The 24,119-nt window shown below is 47.5% G+C and overlaps 1 protein-coding gene across 1 annotated transcript in view; it reads left to right on the forward strand.

Annotated features, from left to right (window-relative positions):
* Nucleotides 1–23,490, forward strand: part of AHNAK2 (AHNAK nucleoprotein 2) — a 139,357-nt gene extending 115,867 nt beyond the window's left edge. Inside the window, exon 7 of the mRNA XM_089523177.1 lies at nucleotides 1,078–23,490. Within this exon, the coding sequence (XP_089379303.1) occupies nucleotides 1,078–21,396 (20,319 nt within the window). The 3' untranslated portion in view covers nucleotides 21,397–23,490. The remainder of the gene's footprint in view (nucleotides 1–1,077) is intronic.
* Nucleotides 23,491–24,119: the final 629 nt, after the last annotated feature.

The raw sequence follows: 24,119 nt of genomic DNA on the forward strand, positions 1-24,119 counted from the left end.
CCGCCACTGCCGCCGCCGGTAACGGCGACTGGGAGGCCAAGGCGATGGCGGCGGCGACGAACAAGGTAAGTGGGGAAAGGGAGGGAAGGAGGGAAGGAGGGAGGCAGGAAGGGAGGGAAGGAAAGGGGAGGGTAAGCAAGGGACTTTTGTCCCCAATGGCGGCACGCGTTCACGCGCGCCGCCATTGGGGACAGCTTCCGGGTTTGCCTTCCGCAGATGCTCAAATCCGCGGAAGGCAAATCCGCGTATAAGAAGGGCAGACTGTAATTTGAAGGAACACAACAACAACAACAATAAATGCAAACCTATCACAAGGTCTTTACATAATTAAATTGGGTGAGGTAATGCTGGAAATGGGATGAAATGCCCATCATGTCCCCAAAAAGCTATTAGTCAATTTATTCATAAAATAACATTTTTTCCAAGCCAAAGAAAATTCTGTACAGTATAGGTGGATGAAAATGAGGGATTTCATCCTGGCAGGGTCCAATGCTCACTGTTTTTCAGCTTCAGAAAGAAAAGAAGTTTATAGTCCACAGCAAGTGAGACTATGTATTTCATTTTATTTCTAAATTCTATTTGAATTCTATTTGAAAATTTTACAAGATTTTAGGCTCCAATGTGAAGTCGAAGGCTTTCATGGCCGGCATCCATAGTTTTTTGTGGGTTTTTTGGGCTATGTGGCCATGTTCTAGAAGAGTTTCTTCCTGACGTTTTGCCAGCATCTGTGGCTGGCATCTTCTATGCTGGCAATGCTGGCGAAACGTCAGGAAGAAACTCTTCTAGAACATAGCCACATAGCCTGAAAAACCCACAAAAAAATGTAGGCTCCAAAATTAGTATTATCTTTACGTGTTCATTACTTCAAAACTATCAGGTGTTTAAGGGTTTTATTGAATGTTTATCTCTTACTTAAAGTATCTATTCATTGACTATGTTACACATTTTTCCCAACTCATGAATATTAAGTTGCAAATGACCTGGAAAAAATTAGGAGGACAAAGGAGGATATAAGTATTTTCTAAGAATAAATATTATACATTGCATAGAGTATATTACGGCAATTCTATTTCCCAGGGAAAGGAAGCTCTGGAATTGTCAGAGAAGACCACTTCAGAAGATAAAGCAAACCTGATAGTAAAACAAAGAGTTGGAAGACCAAAAAGAACAAAGAAAGATAGGCTTTCTTGGCCAAAATTCCAATCAATGAAAGGTAAAAAGATTTTGGGACACCGAAGATCTCGTAGCACATCAGATGCATATGAGCATACGATTCCAGATGTCTCTCCAACAAGTACAGACACAGAGTCACAATTTCAACAAGAGGAACTCCATAAAAAGGTTAAAAAAGGAAGTCAGAAGAAATTAAAATTTCCTAGTATAGGATTTAAGATGCATAGAAGTAAACAAGAAACAGAGGATACAACAAAATATGAAGTGAAACCACTTACTGACTTTGAAAATGACACTACTGGAGAAATCCCAGAATTAACCATAGCAGAAGAATATCCTACATGGGATAAAGACAGGGGAAAAGAAGAAAAAGAAAAGCATAAAAAAAGTATAATTGAAACAAAACCTGAACTTCCATACCATGCGAAAAAATACCCTGAAGTTGAACTAACAATTAAAAAACCAAAGGAAAAGAAAATGAAATCTGAAAAAAATATTGCACAACCAGAAACTGGAATAATAACATCACAGATAATATCTGCAATACAAACAAATGACATGAATGAAAAAGAAGCAAAGTTAACTCCACAACAGCTTCCAAAAGCAAGAAAAAAGAAGCACAAAGACTCAAAAGAAAAAATACACACTGAAATTGAAGGAGAAAAAGGAAAAAAAGAAAAAGAAAAACCAGAAATAGAGGGAAAAATAACAGGAAAAATAAAAGAGGATTCAAATATTATTATGACAGCACCTGACATGAGAGTCACACGATCTGAGGCTACATTTGCCCTAAAAGATGCACATCTCCAGATGAATCAACCATCAGCCCAGGTCACTCTGGATGGGGATGATATTAAGGTGGAAGGCATGGACAGCAAGTTGAAAATGCCAAAGTTCCACATGCCAAAGTTTGGAGTGTCCCTTCCCAAAGGAAAAGCAGCTGCAGAAGCCGAAATCACCTTACCGTCCATGGAGGTTGAGGTCCCTAAGCCTGAACTCAAGGCTGAAGTCACCCTGCCTTCCGTCGGACTTGAAGGTGACGTTAAGCTGCCAAAGGCCGAGATGGAAGCACCAAGCCTAGAAGTGGAGGTGGGAGAGAAGGGGAAATTCAAAATGCCAGATGTCAAGATGCCCAGTGTCAAAATGCCCAAGGTCAAGACACCGCAAGTGGGAGTCAGCCTGCCCAAGGTGGAAACCGATGTCTCCCTTCCCAAAGCTAAAGTCGAGTTACCAGAGGCAGACGTCTCCGTCAAGGTTCCTGAGGCAGAGGGAAGCGTCGAGGGTGGCGGGATGAAAATTCACATGCCAAAGTTCAAGATGCCCAGCATGGGCTTCTCCAAACCAGATGTCAAAGGCCCCAAAGTCGACGTGGACCTTAGCATGCTGACGGTAGATGCAACACTTCCCTCTGCTGATCTCAGCATTACCAAACCAGAGCTCAAAACAGGCGACCTTCAAGCAGACGTCAGCCTCTCAGCACCCGACGTGAAGCTCCCTTCAGGCCAGGCTTCTTTGGAACTCAAAGCTCCAGACCTACAGCTGGAGGCACCGTCAGCCCAGGTTGCTCTGGACGGAGCCGAGATAAAGGTGGAAGGCGTGGACGGCAAGTTTAAAATGCCAAAGTTCCACATGCCAAAGTTTGGAGTGTCCCTTCCCAAAGGAAAAGCAGCTGCAGAAGCTGAAATCACCTTACCGTCCATGGAGGTTGAGGTCCCGAAGCCTGAACTCAAGGCTGAAGTCACCCTGCCTTCCGTCGGACTTGAAGGTGACGTTAAGCTGCCAAAGGCCGAGATGGAAGCACCAAGCCTAGAAGTGGAGGTGGGAGAGAAGGGGAAATTCAAAATGCCAGATGTCAAGATGCCCAGTGTCAAAATGCCCAAGGTCAAGACACCGCAAGTGGGAGTCAGCCTGCCCAAGGTGGAAACCGATGTCTCCCTTCCCAAAGCTAAAGTCGAGTTACCAGAGGCAGACGTCTCCGTCAAGGTTCCAGAGGCAGAGGGAAGCGTCGAGGGTGGCGGGATGAAAATTCACATGCCAAAGTTCAAGATGCCCAGCATGGGCTTCTCCAAACCAGATGTCAAAGGCCCCAAAGGCGACGTGGACCTTAGCATGCCGAAGGTGGATGCAACACTTCCCTCTGCTGATCTCAGCATTACCAAACCAGAGCTCAAAACAGGCGACCTTCAAGCAGACGTCAGCCTCTCAGCACCCGACGTGAAGCTCCCTTCAGGCCAGGCTTCCATGGAACTCAAAGCTCCAGACCTACAGCTGGAGGCACCGTCAGCCCAGGTTGCTCTGGACGGAGCCGAGATAAAGGTGGAAGGCGTGGACGGCAAGTTTAAAATGCCAAAGTTCCACATGCCAAAGTTTGGAGTGTCCCTTCCCAAAGGAAAAGCAGCTGCAGAAGCCGAAATCACCTTACCGTCCATGGAGGTTGAGGTCCCTAAGCCTGAACTCAAGGCTGAAGTCACCCTGCCTTCCGTCGGACTTGAAGGTGACGTTAAGCTGCCAAAGGCCGAGATGGAAGCACCAAGCCTAGAAGTGGAGGTGGGAGAGAAGGGGAAATTCAAAATGCCAGATGTCAAGATGCCCAGTGTCAAAATGCCCAAGGTCAAGACACCGCAAGTGGGAGTCAGCCTGCCCAAGGTGGAAACCGATGTCTCCCTTCCCAAAGCTAAAGTCGAGTTACCAGAGGCAGACGTCTCCGTCAAGGTTCCTGAGGCAGAGGGAAGCGTCGAGGGTGGCGGGATGAAAATTCACATGCCAAAGTTCAAGATGCCCAGCATGGGCTTCTCCAAACCAGATGTCAAAGGCCCCAAAGTCGACGTGGACCTTAGCATGCTGACGGTAGATGCAACACTTCCCTCTGCTGATCTCAGCATTACCAAACCAGAGCTCAAAACAGGCGACCTTCAAGCAGACGTCAACCTCTCAGCACCCGACGTGAAGCTCCCTTCAGGCCAGGCTTCTTTGGAACTCAAAGCTCCAGACCTACAGCTGGAGGCACCGTCAGCCCAGGTTGCTCTGGACGGAGCCGAGATAAAGGTGGAAGGCGTGGACGGCAAGTTTAAAATGCCAAAGTTCCACATGCCAAAGTTTGGAGTGTCCCTTCCCAAAGGAAAAGCAGCTGCAGAAGCTGAAATCACCTTACCGTCCATGGAGGTTGAGGTCCCGAAGCCTGAACTCAAGGCTGAAGTCACCCTGCCTTCCGTCGGACTTGAAGGTGACGTTAAGCTGCCAAAGGCCGAGATGGAAGCACCAAGCCTAGAAGTGGAGGTGGGAGAGAAGGGGAAATTCAAAATGCCAGATGTCAAGATGCCCAGTGTCAAAATGCCCAAGGTCAAGACACCACAAGTGGGAGTCAGCCTGCCCAAGGTGGAAACCGATGTCTCCCTTCCCAAAGCTAAAGTCGAGTTACCAGAGGCAGACGTCTCCGTCAAGGTTCCTGAGGCAGAGGGAAGTATCAAGGGTGACGGGATGAAAATTCACATGCCAAAGTTCAAGATGCCCAGCATGGGCTTCTCCAAACCAGATGTCAAAGGCCCCAAAGGCGACGTGGACCTTAGCATGCCGAAGGTGGATGCAACACTTCCCTCTGCTGATCTCAGCATTACCAAACCAGAGCTCAAAACAGGCGACCTTCAAGCAGACGTCAGCCTCTCAGCAACCGACGTGAAGCTCCCTTCAGGCCAGGCTTCCTTGGAACTCAAAGCTCCAGACCTACAGCTGGAGGCACCGTCAGCCCAGGTTGCTCTGGACGGAGCCGAGATAAAGGTGGAAGGCGTGGACGGCAAGTTTAAAATGCCAAAGTTCCACATGCCAAAGTTTGGAGTGTCCCTTCCCAAAGGAAAAGCAGATGCAGAAGCTGAAATCACCTTACCGTCAATGGAGGTTGAGGTCCCGAAGCCTGAACTCAAGGCTGAAGTCACCCTGCCTTCCGTCGGACTTGAAGGTGACGTTAAGCTGCCAAAGGCCGAGATGGAAGCACCAAGCCTAGAAGTGGAGGTGGGAGAGAAGGGGAAATTCAAAATGCCAGATGTCAAGATGCCCAGTGTCAAAATGCCCAAGGTCAAGACACCGCAAGTGGGAGTCAGCCTGCCCAAGGTGGAAACCGATGTCTCCCTTCCCAAAGCTAAAGTCGAGTTACCAGAGGCAGACGTCTCCGTCAAGGTTCCAGAGGCAGAGGGAAGCGTCGAGGGTGGCGGGATGAAAATTCACATGCCAAAGTTCAAGATGCCCAGCATGGGCTTCTCCAAACCAGATGTCAAAGGCCCCAAAGGCGATGTGGACTTTAGCATGCCGAAGGTGGATGCAACACTTCCCTCTGCTGATCTCAGCATTACCAAACCAGAGCTCAAAACAGGCGACCTTCAAGCAGACGTCAGCCTCTCAGCACCCGACGTGAAGCTCCCTTCAGGCCAAGCTTCCTTGGAACTCAAATCTCCAGACCTACAGCTGGAGGCACCGTCAGCCCAGGTTGCTCTGGATGGAGCCGAGATAAAGGTGGAAGGCGTGGACGGCAAGTTTAAAATGCCAAAGTTTGGAGTGTCCCTTCCCAAAGGAAAAGCAGCTGCAGAAGCCGAAATCACCTTACCGTCCATGGAGGTTGAGGTCCCGAAGCCTGAACTCAAGGCTGAAGTCACCCTGCCTTCCGTCGGACTTGAAGGTGACGTTAAGCTGCCAAAGGCCGAGATGGAAGCACCGAGCCTAGAAGTGGAGGTGGGAGAGAAGGGGAAATTCAAAATGCCAGATGTCAAGATGCCCAGTGTCAAAATGCCCAAGGTCAAGACACCGCAAGTGGGAGTCAGCCTGCCCAAGGTGGAAACCGATGTCTCCCTTCCCAAAGCTAAAGTCGAGTTACCAGAGGCAGACGTCTCCGTCAAGGTTCCTGAGGCAGAGGGAAGCGTCGAGGGTGGCGGGATGAAAATTCACATGCCAAAGTTCAAGATGCCCAGCATGGGCTTCTCCAAACCAGATGTCAAAGGCCCCAAAGTCGACGTGGACCTTAGCATGCCGAAGGTGGATGCAACACTTCCCTCTGCTGATCTCAGCATTACCAAACCAGAGCTCAAAACAGGGGACCTTCAAGCAGACGTCAGCCTCTCAGCACCCGACGTGAAGCTCCCTTCAGGCCAGGCTTCCATGGAACTCAAAGCTCCAGACCTACAGCTGGAGGCACCGTCAGCCCAGGTTGCTCTGGACGGAGCCGAGATAAAGGTGGAAGGCGTGGACGGCAAGTTTAAAATGCCAAAGTTCCACATGCCAAAGTTTGGAGTGTCCCTTCCCAAAGGAAAAGCGGCTGCAGAAGCTGAAATCACCTTACCGTCCATGGAGGTTGAGGTCCCTAAGCCTGAACTCAAGGCTGAAGTCACCCTGCCTTCTGTCGGACTTGAAGGTGACGTTAAGCTGCCAAAGGCCGAGATGGAAGCACCAAGCCTAGAAGTGGAGGTGGGAGAGAAGGGGAAATTCAAAATGCCAGATGTCAAGATGCCCAGTGTCAAAATGCCCAAGGTCAAGACACCGCAAGTGGGAGTCAGCCTGCCCAAGGTGGAAACCGATGTCTCCCTTCCCAAAGCTAAAGTCGAGTTACCAGAGGCAGATGTCTCCGTCAAGGTTCCTGAGGCAGAAGGAAGCGTCGAGGGTGGCGGGATGAAAATTCACATGCCAAAGTTCAAGATGCCCAGCATGGGTTTCTCCAAACCAGATGTCAAAGGCCCCAAAGGCGACGTGGACCTTAGCATGCCAAAGGTGGATGCAACACTTCCCTCTGCTGATCTCAGCATTACTAAACCAGAGCTCAAAACAGGCGACCTTCAAGCAGACGTCAGCCTCTCAGCACCCGACGTGAAGCTCCCTTCAGGCCAGGCTTCCTTGGAACTCAAAGCTCCAGACCTACAGCTGGAGGCACCGTCAGCCCAGGTTGCTCTGGACGGAGCCGAGATAAAGGTGGAAGGCGTGGACGGCAAGTTTAAAATGCCAAAGTTCCACATGCCAAAGTTTGGAGTGTCCCTTCCCAAAGGAAAAGCGGCTGCAGAAGCCGAAATCACCTTACCGTCCATGGAGGTTGAGGTCCCGAAGCCTGAACTCAAGGCTGAAGTCACCCTGCCTTCCGTCGGACTTGAAGGTGACGTTAAGCTGCCAAAGGCCGAGATGGAAGCACCAAGCCTAGAAGTGGAGGTGGGAGAGAAGGGGAAATTCAAAATGCCAGATGTCAAGATGCCCAGTGTCAAAATGCCCAAGGTCAAGACACCGCAAGTGGGAGTCAGCCTGCCCAAGGTGGAAACCGATGTCTCCCTTCCCAAAGCTAAAGTCGAGTTACCAGAGGCAGACGTCTCCGTCAAGGTTCCAGAGGCAGAGGGAAGCGTCGAGGATGGCGGGATGAAAATTCACATGCCAAAGTTCAAGATGCCCAGCATGGGTTTCTCCAAACCAGATGTCAAAGGCCCCAAAGGCGACGTGGGCCTTAGCATGCCGAAGGTGGATGCAACACTTCCCTCTGCTGATCTCAGCATTACCAAACCAGAGCTCAAAACAGGCGACCTTCAAGCAGACGTCAGCCTCTCAGCACCTGACGTGAAGCTCCCTTCAGGCCAGGCTTCCTTGGAACTCAAAGCTCCAGACCTACAGCTGGAGGCACCGTCAGCCCAGGTTGCTCTGGACGGAGCCGAGATAAAGGTGGAAGGCGTGGACGGCAAGTTTAAAATGCCAAAGTTCCACATGCCAAAGTTTGGAGTGTCCCTTCCCAAAGGAAAAGCAGCTGCAGAAGCCGAAATCACCTTACCGTCCATGGAGGTTGAGGTCCCTAAGCCTGAACTCAAGGCTGAAGTCACCCTGCCTTCCGTCGGACTTGAAGGTGACGTTAAGCTGCCAAAGGCCAAGATGGAAGCACCAAGCCTAGAAGTGGAGGTGGGAGAGAAGGGGAAATTCAAAATGCCAGATGTCAAGATGCCCAGTGTCAAAATGCCCAAGGTCAAGACACCGCAAGTGGGAGTCAGCCTGCCCAAGGTGGAAACCGATGTCTCCCTTCCCAAAGCTAAAGTCGAGTTACCAGAGGCAGACGTCTCCGTCAAGGTTCCTGAGGCAGAGGGAAGCGTCGAGGGTGGCGGGATGAAAATTCACATGCCAAAGTTCAAGATGCCCAGCATGGGCTTCTCCAAACCAGATGTCAAAGGCCCCAAAGTCGACGTGGACCTTAGCATGCCGACGGTAGATGCGACACTTCCCTCTGCTGATCTCAGCATTACCAAACCAGAGTTCAAAACAGGCGACCTTCAAGCAGACGTCAGCCTCTCAGCACCCGACGTGAAGCTCCCTTCAGGCCAGGCTTCCTTGGAACTCAAAGCTCCAGACCTACAGCTGGAGGCACCGTCAGCCCAGGTTGCTCTGGACGGAGCCGAGATAAAGGTGGAAGGCGTGGACGGCAAGTTTAAAATGCCAAAGTTCCACATGCCAAAGTTTGGAGTGTCCCTTCCCAAAGGAAAAGCAGCTGCAGAAGCCGAAAGCACCTTACCGTCCATGGAGGTTGAGGTCCCTAAGCCTGAACTCAAGGCTGAAGTCACCCTGCCTTCCGTCGGACTTGAAGGTGACGTTAAGCTGCCAAAGGCCGAGATGGAAGCACCAAGCCTAGAAGTGGAGGTGGGAGAGAAGGGGAAATTCAAAATGCCAGATGTCAAGATGCCCAGTGTCAAAATGCCCAAGGTCAAGACACCGCAAGTGGGAGTCAGCCTGCCCAAGGTGGAAACCGATGTCTCCCTTCCCAAAGCTAAAGTCGAGTTACCAGAGGCAGACGTCTCCGTCAAGGTTCCCGAGGCAGAGGGAAGCGTCGAGGGTGGCGGGATGAAAATTCACATGCCAAAGTTCAAGATGCCCAGCATGGGCTTCTCCAAACCAGATGTCAAAGGCCCCAAAGTCGACGTGGACCTTAGCATGCCGACGGTAGATGCAACACTTCCCTCTGCTGATCTCAGCATTACCAAACCAGAGCTCAAAACAGGTGACCTTCAAGCAGACGTCAGCCTCTCAGCACCCGACGTGAAGCTCCCTTCAGGCCAGGCTTCCTTGGAACTCAAATCTCCAGACCTACAGCTGGAGGCACCGTCAGCCCAGGTTGCTCTGGACGGAGCCGAGATAAAGGTGGAAGGCGTGGACGGCAAGTTTAAAATGCCAAAGTTCCACATGCCAAAGTTTGGAGTGTCCCTTCCCAAAGGAAAAGCAGCTGCAGAAGCCGAAAGCACCTTACCGTCCATGGAGGTTGAGGTCCCTAAGCCTGAACTCAAGGCTGAAGTCACCCTGCCTTCCGTCGGACTTGAAGGTTACGTTAAGCTGCCAAAGGCCGAGATGGAAGCACCAAGCCTAGAAGTGGAGGTGGGAGAGAAGGGGAAATTCAAAATGCCAGATGTCAAGATGCCCAGTGTCAAAATGCCCAAGGTCAAGACACCGCAAGTGGGAGTCAGCCTGCCCAAGGTGGAAACCGATGTCTCCCTTCCCAAAGCTAAAGTCGAGTTACCAGAGGCAGACGTCTCCGTCAAGGTTCCTGAGGCAGAGGGAAGCGTCGAGGGTGGCGGGATGAAAATTCACATGCCAAAGTTCAAGATGCCCAGCATGGGCTTCTCCAAACCAGATGTCAAAGGCCCCAAAGTCGACGTGGACCTTAGCATGCCGACGGTAGATGCGACACTTCCCTCTGCTGATCTCAGCATTACCAAACCAGAGCTCAAAACAGGCGACCTTCAAGCAGACGTCAGCCTCTCAGCACCCGACGTGAAGCTCCCTTCAGGCCAGGCTTCCTTGGAACTCAAAGCTCCAGACCTACAGCTGGAGGCACCGTCAGCCCAGGTTGCTCTGGACGGAGCCGAGATAAAGGTGGAAGGCGTGGACGGCAAGTTTAAAATGCCAAAGTTCCACATGCCAAAGTTTGGAGTGTCCCTTCCCAAAGGAAAAGCAGCTGCAGAAGCCGAAATCACCTTACCGTCCATGGAGGTTGAGGTCCCTAAGCCTGAACTCAAGGCTGAAGTCACCCTGCCTTCCGTCGGACTTGAAGGTGACGTTAAGCTGCCAAAGGCCGAGATGGAAGCACCAAGCCTAGAAGTGGAGGTGGGAGAGAAGGGGAAATTCAAAATGCCAGATGTCAAGATGCCCAGTGTCAAAATGCCCAAGGTCAAGACACCGCAAGTGGGAGTCAGTCTGCCCAAGGTGGAAACCGATGTCTCCCTTCCCAAAGCTAAAGTTGAGTTACCAGAGGCAGACGTCTCCGTCAAGGTTCCTGAGGCAGAGGGAAGCGTCGAGGGTGGCGGGATGAAAATTCACATGCCAAAGTTCAAGATGCCCAGCATGGGCTTCTCCAAACCAGATGTCAAAGGCCCCAAAGTCGACGTGGACCTTAGCATGCCGACGGTAGATGCAACACTTCCCTCTGCTGATCTCAGCATTACCAAACCAGAGCTCAAAACAGGCGACCTTCAAGCAGACGTCAGCCTCTCAGCACCCGACGTGAAGCTCCCTTCAGGCCAGGCTTCCTTGGAACTCAAAGCTCCAGACCTACAGCTGGAGGCACCGTCAGCCCAGGTTGCTCTGGACGGAGCTGAGATAAAGGTGGAAGGCGTGGACGGCAAGTTTAAAATGCCAAAGTTCCACATGCCAAAGTTTGGAGTGTCCCTTCCCAAAGGAAAAGCAGCTGCAGAAGCCGAAATCACCTTACCGTCCATGGAGGTTGAGGTCCCTAAGCCTGAACTCAAGGCTGAAGTCACCCTGCCTTCCGTCGGACTTGAAGGTGACGTTAAGCTGCCAAAGGCCGAGATGGAAGCACCAAGCCTAGAAGTGGAGGTGGGAGAGAAGGGGAAATTCAAAATGCCAGATGTCAAGATGCCCAGTGTCAAAATGCCCAAGGTCAAGACACCGCAAGTGGGAGTCAGCCTGCCCAAGGTGGAAACCGATGTCTCCCTTCCCAAAGCTAAAGTCGAGTTACCAGAGGCAGACGTCTCCGTCAAGGTTCCTGAGGCAGAGGGAAGCGTCGAGGGTGGCGGGATGAAAATTCACATGCCAAAGTTCAAGATGCCCAGCATGGGTTTCTCCAAACCAGATGTCAAAGGCCCCAAAGGCGACGTGGACCTTAGCCTGCCGAAGGTGGATGCAACACTTCCCTCTGCTGATCTCAGCATTACCAAACCAGAGCTCAAAACAGGCGACCTTCAAGCAGACGTCAGCCTCTCAGCAACCGACGTGAAGCTCCCTTCAGGCCAGGCTTCCTTGGAACTCAAAGCTCCAGACCTACAGCTGGAGGCACCGTCAGCCCAGGTTGCTCTGGACGGAGCCGAGATAAAGGTGGAAGGCGTGGACGGCAAGTTTAAAATGCCAAAGTTCCACATGCCAAAGTTTGGAGTGTCCCTTCCCAAAGGAAAAGCAGCTGCAGAAGCCGAAATCACCTTACCGTCCATGGAGGTTGAGGTCCCGAAGCCTGAACTCAAGGCTGAAGTCACCCTGCCTTCCGTCGGACTTGAAGGTGACGTTAAGCTGCCAAAGGCCGAGATGGAAGCACCAAGCCTAGAAGTGGAGGTGGGAGAGAAGGGGAAATTCAAAATGCCAGATGTCAAGATGCCCAGTGTCAAAATGCCCAAGGTCAAGACACCGCAAGTGGGAGTCAGCCTGCCCAAGGTGGAAACCGATGTCTCCCTTCCCAAAGCTAAAGTCGAGTTACCAGAGGCAGACGTCTCCGTCAAGGTTCCAGAGGCAGAGGGAAGCGTCGAGGGTGGCGGGATGAAAATTCACATGCCAAAGTTCAAGATGCCCAGCATGGGCTTCTCCAAACCAGATGTCAAAGGCCCCAAAGGCGACGTGGACCTTAGCATGCCGAAGGTGGATGCAACACTTCCCTCTGCTGATCTCAGCATTACCAAACCAGAGCTCAAAACCGGCGACCTTCAAGCAGACGTCAGCCTCTCAGCACCCGACGTGAAGCTCCCTTCAGGCCAGGCTTCCTTGGAACTCAAAGCTCCAGACCTACAGCTGGAGGCACCGTCAGCCCAGGTTGCTCTGGACGGAGCCGAGATAAAGGTGGAAGGCGTGGACGGCAAGTTTAAAATGCCAAAGTTCCACATGCCAAAGTTTGGAGTGTCCCTTCCCAAAGGAAAAGCAGCTGCAGAAGCCGAAATCACCTTACCGTCCATGGAGGTTGAGGTCCCTAAGCCTGAACTCAAGGCTGAAGTCACCCTGCCTTCCGTCGGACTTGAAGGTGACGTTAAGCTGCCAAAGGCCGAGATGGAAGCACCAAGCCTAGAAGTGGAGGTGGGAGAGAAGGGGAAATTCAAAATGCCAGATGTCAAGATGCCCAGTGTCAAAATGCCCAAGGTCAAGACACCGCAAGTGGGAGTCAGTCTGCCCAAGGTGGAAACCGATGTCTCCCTTCCCAAAGCTAAAGTCGAGTTACCAGAGGCAGACGTCTCCGTCAAGGTTCCTGAGGCAGAGGGAAGCGTCGAGGGTGGCGGGATGAAAATTCACATGCCAAAGTTCAAGATGCCCAGCATGGGCTTCTCCAAACCAGATGTCAAAGGCCCCAAAGGCGACGTGGACCTTAGCATGCCGAAGGTGGATGCAACACTTCCCTCTGCTGATCTCAGCATTACCAAACCAGAGCTCAAAACAGGCGACCTTCAAGCAGACGTCAGCCTCTCAGCACCCGACGTGAAGCTCCCTTCAGGCCAGGCTTCCTTGGAACTCAAAGCTCCAGACCTACAGCTGGAGGCACCGTCAGCCCAGGTTGCTCTGGACGGAGCCGAGATAAAGGTGGAAGGCGTGGACGGCAAGTTTAAAATGCCAAAGTTCCACATGCCAAAGTTTGGAGTGTCCCTTCCCAAAGGAAAAGCAGCTGCAGAAGCCGAAATCACCTTACCGTCCATGGAGGTTGAGGTCCCTAAGCCTGAACTCAAGGCTGAAGTCACCCTGCCTTCCGTCGGACTTGAAGGTGACGTTAAGCTGCCAAAGGCCAAGATGGAAGCACCAAGCCTAGAAGTGGAGGTGGGAGAGAAGGGGAAATTCAAAATGCCAGATGTCAAGATGCCCAGTGTCAAAATGCCCAAGGTCAAGACACCGCAAGTGGGAGTCAGCCTGCCCAAGGTGGAAACCGATGTCTCCCTTCCCAAAGCTAAAGTCGAGTTACCAGAGGCAGACGTCTCCGTCAAGGTTCCTGAGGCAGAGGGAAGCGTCGAGGGTGGCAGGATGAAAATTCACATGCCAAAGTTCAAGATGCCCAGCATGGGTTTCTCCAAACCAGATGTCAAAGGCCCCAAAGGCGACGTGGACCTTAGCATGCCGAAGGTGGATGCAACACTTCCCTCTGCTGATCTCAGCATTACCAAACCAGAGCTCAAAACAGGTGACCTTCAAGCAGACGTCAGCCTCTCAGCACCCGACGTGAAGCTCCCTTCAGGCCAGGCTTCCTTGGAACTCAAAGCTCCAGACCTACAGCTGGAGGCACCGTCAGCCCAGGTTGCTCTGGACGGAGCCGAGATAAAGGTGGAAGGCGTGGACGGCAAGTTTAAAATGCCAAAGTTCCACATGCCAAAGTTTGGAGTGTCCCTTCCCAAAGGAAAAGCAGCTGCAGAAGCCGAAATCACCTTACCGTCCATGGAGGTTGAGGTCCCGAAGCCTGAACTCAAGGCTGAAGTCACCCTGCCTTCCGTCGGACTTGAAGGTGACGTTAAGCTGCCAAAGGCCGAGATGGAAGCACCAAGCCTAGAAGTGGAGGTGGGAGAGAAGGGGAAATTCAAAATGCCAGATGTCAAGATGCCCAGTGTCAAAATGCCCAAGGTCAAGACACCGCAAGTGGGAGTCAGCCTGCCCAAGGTGGAAACCGATGTCTCCCTTCCCAAAGCTAAAGTCGAGTTACCAGAGGCAGACGTCTCCGTCAAGGTTCCAGAGGCAGAGGGAAGCGTCGAGGGTGGCGGGATGAAAATTCACATGCCAAAGTTCAAGATGCCCAGCATGGGCTTCTCCAAACCAGATGTCAAAGGCCCCAAAGGCGACGTGGACCTTAGCATGCCGAAGGTGGATGCAACACTTCCCTCTGCTGATCTCAGCATTACCAAACCAGAGCTCAAAACAGGCGACCTTCAAGCAGACGTCAGCCTCTCAGCACCCGACGTGAAGCTCCCTTCAGGCCAGGCTTCCTTGGAACTCAAAGCTCCAGACCTACAGCTGGGGGCACCGTCAGCCCAGGTTGCTCTGGACGGAGCCGAGATAAAGGTGGAAGGCGTGGACGGCAAGTTTAAAATGCCAAAGTTCCACATGCCAAAGTTTGGAGTGTCCCTTCCCAAAGGAAAAGCAGCTGCAGAAGCCGAAATCACCTTACCGTCCATGGAGGTTGAGGTCCCTAAGCCTGAACTCAAGGCTGAAGTCACCCTGCCTTCCGTCGGACTTGAAGGTGACGTTAAGCTGCCAAAGGCCAAGATGGAAGCACCAAGCCTAGAAGTGGAGGTGGGAGAGAAGGGGAAATTCAAAATGCCAGATGTCAAGATGCCCAGTGTCAAAATGCCCAAGGTCAAGACACCGCAAGTGGGAGTCAGCCTGCCCAAGGTGGAAACCGATGTCTCCCTTCCCAAAGCTAAAGTCGAGTTACCAGAGGCAGACGTCTCCGTCAAGGTTCCTGAGGCAGAGGGAAGCGTCGAGGGTGGCGGGATGAAAATTCACATGCCAAAGTTCAAGATGCCCAGCATGGGTTTCTCCAAACCAGATGTCAAAGGCCCCAAAGGCGACGTGGACCTTAGCATGCCGAAGGTGGATGCAACACTTCCCTCTGCTGATCTCAGCATTACCAAACCAGAGCTCAAAACAGGTGACCTTCAAGCAGACGTCAGCCTCTCAGCACCCGACGTGAAGCTCCCTTCAGGCCAGGCTTCCTTGGAACTCAAAGCTCCAGACCTACAGCTGGAGGCACCGTCAGCCCAGGTTGCTCTGGACGGAGCCGAGATAAAGGTGGAAGGCGTGGACGGCAAGTTTAAAATGCCAAAGTTCCACATGCCAAAGTTTGGAGTGTCCCTTCCCAAAGGAAAAGCAGCTGCAGAAGCCGAAATCACCTTACCGTCCATGGAGGTTGAGGTCCCTAAGCCTGAACTCAAGGCTGAAGTCACCCTGCCTTCCGTCGGACTTGAAGGTGACGTTAAGCTGCCAAAGGCCGAGATGGAAGCACCAAGCCTAGAAGTGGAGGTGGGAGAGAAGGGGAAATTCAAAATGCCAGATGTCAAGATGCCCAGTGTCAAAATGCCCAAGGTCAAGACACCGCAAGTGGGAGTCAGCCTGCCCAAGGTGGAAACCGATGTCTCCCTTCCCAAAGCTAAAGTCGAGTTACCAGAGGCAGACGTCTCCGTCAAGGTTCCTGAGGCAGAGGGAAGCGTCGAGGGTGGCGGGATGAAAATTCACATGCCAAAGTTCAAGATGCCCAGCATGGGCTTCTCCAAACCAGATGTCAAAGGCCCCAAAGGCGACGTGGACCTTAGCATGCCGAAGGTGGATGCAACACTTCCCTCTGCTGATCTCAGCATTACCAAACCAGAGCTCAAAACAGGCGACCTTCAAGCAGACGTCAGCCTCTCAGCACCCGACGTGAAGCTCCCTTCAGGCCAGGCTTCCTTGGAACTCAAAGCTCCAGACCTACAGCTGGAGGCACCGTCAGCCCAGGTTGCTCTGGACGGGGCCGAGGTAAAGGTGGAAGGCGTGGATGGCAAGTTTAAAATGCCAAAGTTCCACATGCCAAAGTTTGGAGTGTCCCTTCCCAAAGGAAAAGCAGCTGCAGAAGCCGAAATCACCTTACCGTCCATGGAGATTCAGGTCCCTAAGCCTGAACTCAAGGCTGAAGTCACCCTGCCTTCCGTCGGACTTGAAGGTGACCTTAAGCTTCAACCAGCTGAGATTGATCATGATCCTGGTGTAAACCTCCCAGAGTATTCATCATCCTCAGCAAAACTTTTTAAGAAGAAAAGTAGCAAATTTAAAATGCCCAAATTTAACATTTCTTCCTTTGGCAAATCCTCTTCATATAAGACTGACACTGTGACTGATGAAACCCTTCAGAAACCTGAGTTGTCAACTTCCCCTCATGTGCTAGATGGAAATGTTGTTTTATCAGGAACTGGGGTTACCAGCCCATCTTTGGAATTTGAATTTCAGGCTTCAGATTTTCGAGAAGTTCCCGAGTCCCAAGACAGTATTCCTGAAACCAGCATGAATATTCCTGAATCTCAAGGTCATGTAGGGGGGCTAAATATCAGCTTGCCTAGATTTCATCTGCCTAATTTGGGGTTTTCTAAAGTGGAAATAACTCCTTCTAAGATTGATGAGGGTGAAAACGTAGCAGATGATGATGTTACTCTTACCAAATATCATATGATATGTAACGAATCTGATGTCGAATTTGGTGATGATCTCGTAATGCAAGTTTCTTCAGTGAAAATTCCCCAGATGTCAAGAGATGATATTCAAACATCAGAGATAGATGGCCATCCATCTCTAATAGAATCAGAGGTTAACATTGAGAGTTCAGGTTTAGATGGCAAAGATACAAAAAGTGAAACTATTGAAAAGGACACTGTGGAAAAAGAAAGTAAATTTAAGATGCCAAAGTTCAAGTTACCATCATTTAGCTGGTCTCCGAAAAAGGAAGCGACTGTTTCTGCTGACATGGGTACAAACTTAGAAGAGTCCATTATGGATGCAACACATGACACAGAACCTGAGTTAACACTCACTGTGGAAGAAACTGAAGGACAAACTGTACAACTGGAGGCTCATATGTCTGTTGATAAAGGCAGTGAGAAAAGCAAAATTAGAAGGCCTCAGTTTAGCATGCCAAAAATATCCCTTCCAAAAATGAAGGGTCACAAAGTTGATACAACTTTCCCAGATCTGGAGACTGACCTGACAATATCTATATCTGAGGAAGAAGGAGAGATTTCACTACAAATACCAGAAAAAGAAATCACTGGCAGTGATGTTCAAAAAGGCATTAAAATGCCAAAAGTGAAACTCGCAAGTCTGGAACTTTCAAAACCAGAAATTAAAGTTCCTAAAATGGATAGGGAAGGCAGCCTAACTAAAAGTGATGCCCAGCTTCCTACACTTGATATTGGTCTTTCAGAACAAGAACTAAAAGCAGATTATGTTAGTGATGACGTAAGTAAATTAACAGCAGAAATTAAAGTCCCTGTGGTTGAAGGTCCAGAAGTAAAAGTGGAAAGATCATCCACTGAAATATCTGTAGATGGAGCAGAGATAAAGAGTGATGGTGTTGATGGGAAGATTAAACGGTCAAAATTCCAAATGCCAAAGTTTGGAATTTCATTTTCTAAAGGGAAAATTCCAGAAGCTAGTATCAGTCTACCATCTGAGGATACTGATGTTCCCCAGCTGAAAACAACAACAGATATTGCTGACATTGCAGTGGAAGCTCCAACATGTGAAGCTGAGTATGATACCAAAGGTGTAGAAAAAACTGCTTTGGAAGGGAATATAAAAATTTCCCAAATTCCTACATCTGACTTGAAGACAGCAGTGGATGTCAAAATACCATCAGGTGGTTTTTCTGTGGCACAGCCAGAGACTGGGACTTCATATTCAGATGCTACTGAAACAAAACTTGAGAAGGAGATGAAGACTGGAAGCTTAGATGCAGAAGAGAAAGAAGGGAATTTCAAAATGCCAAAATTCAGGTTGCCATCCTTTAACTGGTCCCCTAAAAAAGAAGCAGCTATTAAAACTAACATAAAAGACTCTCAAGAAGAACCTAAATTGACTATAGATACAGATGCAGAACTAAAAGCAGTTCTGTCTCACGATCAAGAAATCCACATGGACCAAGATGCTGACTCATCTACCAAAAAGAGTCAGGTAAAAAGGCCTCATTTTACTATGCCTAAAATCTCCCTCCCTCGGGCAAAACTACCAAAATCACAGGATAAAGTAGAAACAGATATTGCTGAGGAACGAGATGGTGCTTCGGTACAAATACCTGACATAGAAAGCAGTTTTACCACAAGGAAAGAGGAAGAAACTGAAATAAGTATAAAGATGCCAAAAGGCATATCAAAATCAGATATCAAAACTTCCCAAATAGATGCAGCTATTACCCTACCTCAAACTGATATTGAAGTATCCACAATGGATAGTTCATCTGAAGTGAAGAGTTCAGAAATAAGCTTAGAAGGTGAAATAGTTGTGGATAGAGCAAGTGTGATAACTGAAGGCAAGGAGGGGAAGATTAGCCTGCCAAAACTCCAAATGCCAAAGTTTGGAATTGCAGAATGTCCAGAGAGTGCCATCACCTCAACGGAAATGGAAGGTGAAGTACCTCAACAGCATGCGAGAAAAGAAACAGGCAGATGGAGTGGAGAAGTTTCAACATTGGAAGTTAAAGCCGATGCCAGTGATGCAAAGGTTTCAGCTGGGACAATTAAAATCCCACAGACACCCAGAGATGAGACCAAAGCATCTGACACATCTGTTGCCAGTCCTGATGAAAAGGATGCAAAATCCCAAGAAGAACCTGAAGCAAAATCTGGAGAAGTTCAGACTGAGGAGTCTCAGAGTTGGTTTAAAATGCCAAAATTCAGGATGCCCTCATTTGGCCGATCATCTTCAAAGGGGAAAAAAGATGATGCTGAAGCTGAAGGCAGCACTGGAAAAGCTGCAATTGCTGAAGTAGGAGTTGAAATAGCAGCTCCAGAAGTTGTAATCCAGTCTCACCATGTGGATGTTGAATCATCTGTTGGAAAAGACATTTTAGAAGGCAAAGTAATTTTTCCTCAGGAAGAAGACAGTGGGATTGCAGTACAGAAAGAGAAGAGATCTGACATTGGTCTATCAGGTGAAGACAGCTTTTTGCAACTCTCTGGAAAAGCAGAGCATAAAATAACTGCTGTGGGGACAAAATCATATGCTGATATAGTTAAACATGGTGCTGAAGTAGAGAATTTACAAACTCATGAATCTACTGCTACTGTAGCTTTATCACAAACCAGTGTGCCAAAAGTGGATATTGATATAACTCTCCCTAAATGTGATATAGATATGCAGCATAAAACCAAACCAATGGCAGAGGCATCATCCATGAAAATTACTGTAGGTGGAACAGAGGGGGAAATTGATACTGCTAGTGCAGAGAGAGAGGTGGTTGTGCAAAGCCCAGATATAGTAGCAAAAACTGAGAAGACAGAGAGCCAAATTAAAGCACCCAAAACAAGTATTCAAGGAAAAGAAAGCACATTCAAGATGCCAAGGTTTGGTGTGCCTTCATTTGGCTGGTCTACTACAAAGAGCACTGGGAGTGTTGCTGATGTTACTGTAGACCAAAAGGAAAATGATGTTGCCCCTTCAGAAGTTAAAATGGATACTTCATTCATTGAAGAGGACTTTGAAATAATAGATTTCCCAACTGAAGGCTTTGAAAAAGATACTGTCACAGAAGACAAACTGAAAGTAGAAGGTAGAGATGGGCTGAGTAAAACAAAAACATCTAAATTCAAGATGCCAAAATTTGGCCATCTACGTTCCAAACCAAAAGTTTCAGAAGTTCTTGTTGATCAAACAAAGATGGAGACTGAGGTTTCACCAGCGAAAACTGAAGATGCGATATCAGGAATTCCGGAAAGTTTTGCTGACGTGAAAATTCCACAGACAGATTTTACAGAAGAATCAATGGTCACTACAGATAAACAATTTGAAGATTCAGAACTATGTTTCCATATTCAAAGACTTCAAATGCCCAAGTTCATACACAGAACATCTACTGTGGACGAGCAAATTTCATCTTCAGAAGAGACAGCGGTTAAGAAATCTGCTGATAATGATTTTAAGGGTGCCCTTCAACCAGAACTCAGACCCACATTCCTTGAAGAGAACGTAGAAAGTGAAGATAATATCCAGAAATCAAAAGTCAGGATTACGACATTGTCTGAACCTACCATTCAAAGAACGCATATGGAAAGTAAACTCCCTTCTACAGAGTCTTCTTCTGCAGAAGCAACAACACACATCCAGAGGCCAACACAATTCAGTGTTGGATTTCCTACAGAGATAATACAGACCACAGATGGTAAAATCCAAAAGTCAGTTGCAAAAATTACAACACTAATGGAGCCAGACATTCAGAGAACACAACTTGAAATTAAACTTCCACCTGAAGATTCATTTATCTCAAGTGCACCATTGCACATTCAAGGACAATATACAGATGGCAAGGAAATAAAAAAAGTAAGTAAATCTGAATTTAGCTGTGGTGATGAGGAGTCCTTCTCCACTCAAATAGCGAGGGAATCTGAGATTCCTCCTTCAGAAGTTAAAACTGCTGCCTATGGGTTTTCTCTTCTGAAAGTAAAAATCCAGGAATCACATGTGACTGTAGATACCCCAGTCAAATTGTCTTCTACTGAATATATGAATGAAACATTTGAAAGTAAAGATCACCAACCTTCAGATGAAAGTTCGGGACAAGCAACACAAATGACTGGTTTAACTGAACTGAAATTACCTGAGAAAGGCCAAGACAGTGAATTTACTGCAGGTATATCTTCTACTACTACCTTGACAAAGGTAAAAGCATTCACAGTTGAAGTACAATCTTCCAGTGAATTTGCAGAGAGCCATCATGGTAAACCATCAGAAGGGATGTCTGAGTCTGCTATAGAAGTCACAGAAGAAACCAAAGTTTCAGGTACTGAAGCAGAGCCAACTGATCCAAAAGAAAAATCTGATAGTAAGAGATCTTCTGGCAGGTTTAAATTTTGGTTTCCAAGTATTGGATTTTCTTCCTCTGCTGATGATGCAGCCTCAGATTCCAAGCCTGAAGCTGAAAAGTCATTTCCAGAAACTCAGCCTGATGACCCACCCGCATCAGATAGTGATTCAGCCCAACAAGCTGAAAAAACTGGGTGGTTTAGATTTCCCAAGTTAGGTTTTTCATCTCCAACCAAAAAGAGCAAGGAAACTGACAAAGAAGAGGAGCAAGATCCAACAGGAAAAAAAACTCAGGATGATGAAAGTCCAACAGAAAAATCAGAAACTTTTTTTGATGCACAAGAAACCTTACCACCTAAAGAGTCAATCACAGAGAAAGAAGGAGAGGAAACCTCAGGAGCCATACCTTCTGAGCCTATTGTTTCATCATCAGCAAGAACTGAACTGATACTGCTAGAGAAAGAGAAAGCTGCATCCCAAAGCATTCCAGAAGAGGCATCAAAATGAAATGCTTTTCCCCTCAAAATTCAGAGATATGTTCAAATTCAAAGAAGTTATAAACACAATAAAAAGCAGACAACTCATTGCCCCCTTTGTAGCATACAGAAAGAATACATTACCTTAAATGACAGTGATCGAACATGTTTTGTATTCCATTTGTGTTTACAAGTCCATGGATACATACCTGAATAGTTCCTAAGAAAGACATTTGTTGTGAGGGACATGTGTGTAAAGAAATAAAGACATGCAAGCAAAACTACTGATGAAAAGAAGCCAACAGAGATCCTTTCTGTGGAATAACACCTTCTTTAAACCTATTTGGAGAAAGAAAAGACTGGACAAGAAATTAAACATGATTAGCTGAAAATCAAAGAATGAATTGTTCTAGATTGTTTTCGAAAAGTACTAAAAGCTAGTGCTGGGGAAATTAGATACACTTTTTTCTTTTTTTAAATTTTATTTTTCTAACTATTTCTGCTGCTATCATATGAAAGAATATATATTTTCATTATCTTTGAACAATAGGTATATTGCAGGATCATTTTAAAACCGACCAAGTGGAAATAATACTATTGATGCTATAATGTTTATTCTTCTTTAAGCAGTCCAATCTGCAATCCAGTTCAGATAATATGCCAGGAGCTGAAGTTATTTAGTATCATTTATAATAGTTGCATCAACATACCTAACTATAACATCCCTGAAAACAGGAAGAACACAATTCCATATTTTCTGACATTCTGGCACAGCTGCAATAATCATGCTGGTCACTTATGTGTAAAGAAACCATCACAGCTAAAGGCAGTTTCTGAAATGTCTTTTTATTATCAACTGTCTTAATGCCAGTGTCTTAAGATCTGAGTCGGTCTGCCTTTTAGAGTTTTATACCTTATTCATGTCACAGAAAAAGCACCACCAGCACTCACACTCATTTTATAACAAGATGAAGTGCATCTGCCGCTGGGTATAAGAAAGCCACTATAGAGGTTGTTTTCAGGCTTCTGCACCGGGAGCCAAAGGTTAAATCCAGTATACAGCAACAGATGCACGTGGTCAGAGCTTTACAGACTGAAAGACTACGTGCTTCTGACTAATTGAAACATCTTACCATTTTTATGTTGAATGCATACCAGAGACAGATCATGTGCTGTATTATCATGGTGTGCACATAATCACATAAATTTTTGGTTCATATGGTCCTGCAAAGCAGAGAGAATTTAGCAGCTTCCTTTCCCAGATTTCTCATTAGGGTGCAGAAATGTAGTAAAATTCTTCCCCAACTTCATAGGAAAATACAATTAGGTTACAAAGCGTCTGCTTACATAATGTAGTATAGTTGCCAACAGTCACCCGTATTCACTTATTGACAAACCTTTGTGAATCAACCAGTGAGTGCTTTTTTAAATGTCTTTTTACTTAATGAGAATTTCCCCTCATACCAGATAGAACTTAGAATTGGAGGGGTTTTTTGGAACATATCCTAGAGTACTCTAATCCACACAGCCATTAGCAATGCTGGCTGAAGGATCCTGCAGGTTGTGGTCTCAAAATAGGATTGTTCCAGCTCTGATATCAGGTACAAATATGGGCCATGACTAGATAGTATCCTATACTAACTCACAACCTAAAGGCATACACTGAGCAGACCAGAATTCAGTTTTTCTGCCAGTGTGTCTAGAACAAAAGTGACATGAAATGCATCTGACCATTTCATTGACATCAGTCTTAAGACAAGGGTTGTAATATCCAGCCATCATGATAAAAAGAATCAGACTTTAGCATCAAGACAGTAGTTCCATTCAATGGACCTGAAGTGGATTAAAATCATGACTGGACTAGAACCTTGTATTCAAGCAACTTCAAAAATAAGCCAGGAGTTTAGCCTATGGAGTATATACAGGAAGGAGCCTATGCAAGTAGCTTTAAAGCTTTCCTAAAGAGATAAGTTGTAAATAGTTATTATCATTTGCTTTTTAGATTATAAAAATGCTTCTTGCAAATATGCAGCCAATAAGGTGGAACATACCTGTTAAAACACTGTGCTTATGTAGAATGTCAAATGTATCCTGGCTATTCTCCTGATATGGAAATAAAAGCAGTATCAACAGTCTTGTGATAATCATTCTGATTCTGAAGAAATGCCACCCATCCTAATAGATCTAAAAATCCTGGAGAAAATCTGAAACAAAGCTCTCTTTGGTTTTTAGGACAAGATTCCCAATTAGAACAATACATTACAGAAAACCCTATGAGTGAAAATCCCCTTCAATTCAATTTCCTGAAGGCCTATAGTCCTGTATGCTTTCAAAACTAAAGTGGATTAACAGTTATTTCCCTGTCCTAAGGAAACTAGCTACAGCCACACTGCAAAAATAATCCAGTTTGACACTACTTGAACTGCCATGGCTCAGTGCTATGGAATTCTGTGAAACAGTAGTTTGTTGTGGCACCAGAACAAAGCTCTGTGTGTATGGATTCTGCATCCACGGACTGAGACATCTACAGCTTGGGGAGAAAAAAATTAATTCCAGAAAGCAAATTTTTATTTTTGCCATTTTAAATAAGGGATACCATTTTACTACACCATTATATAAAATGGGACTCGAGCACCCACCGAGTTTAGTCTCCAGAGAGGGACATGGAGCCAAACCGCAGCAGATACCAAGGATTCACTGTACATAATGAGATATCTCAGAGATGGGACCCAAGTCTAAACATGAAATTAATGT

This window comes from Sceloporus occidentalis, unplaced genomic scaffold (genome assembly GCF_023333645.1).
Source record: "Sceloporus occidentalis isolate IW3139 unplaced genomic scaffold, rSceOcc1.0.p SCAF_4, whole genome shotgun sequence".
NCBI classification, from domain to species: Eukaryota; Metazoa; Chordata; class Lepidosauria; order Squamata; family Phrynosomatidae; genus Sceloporus; species Sceloporus occidentalis.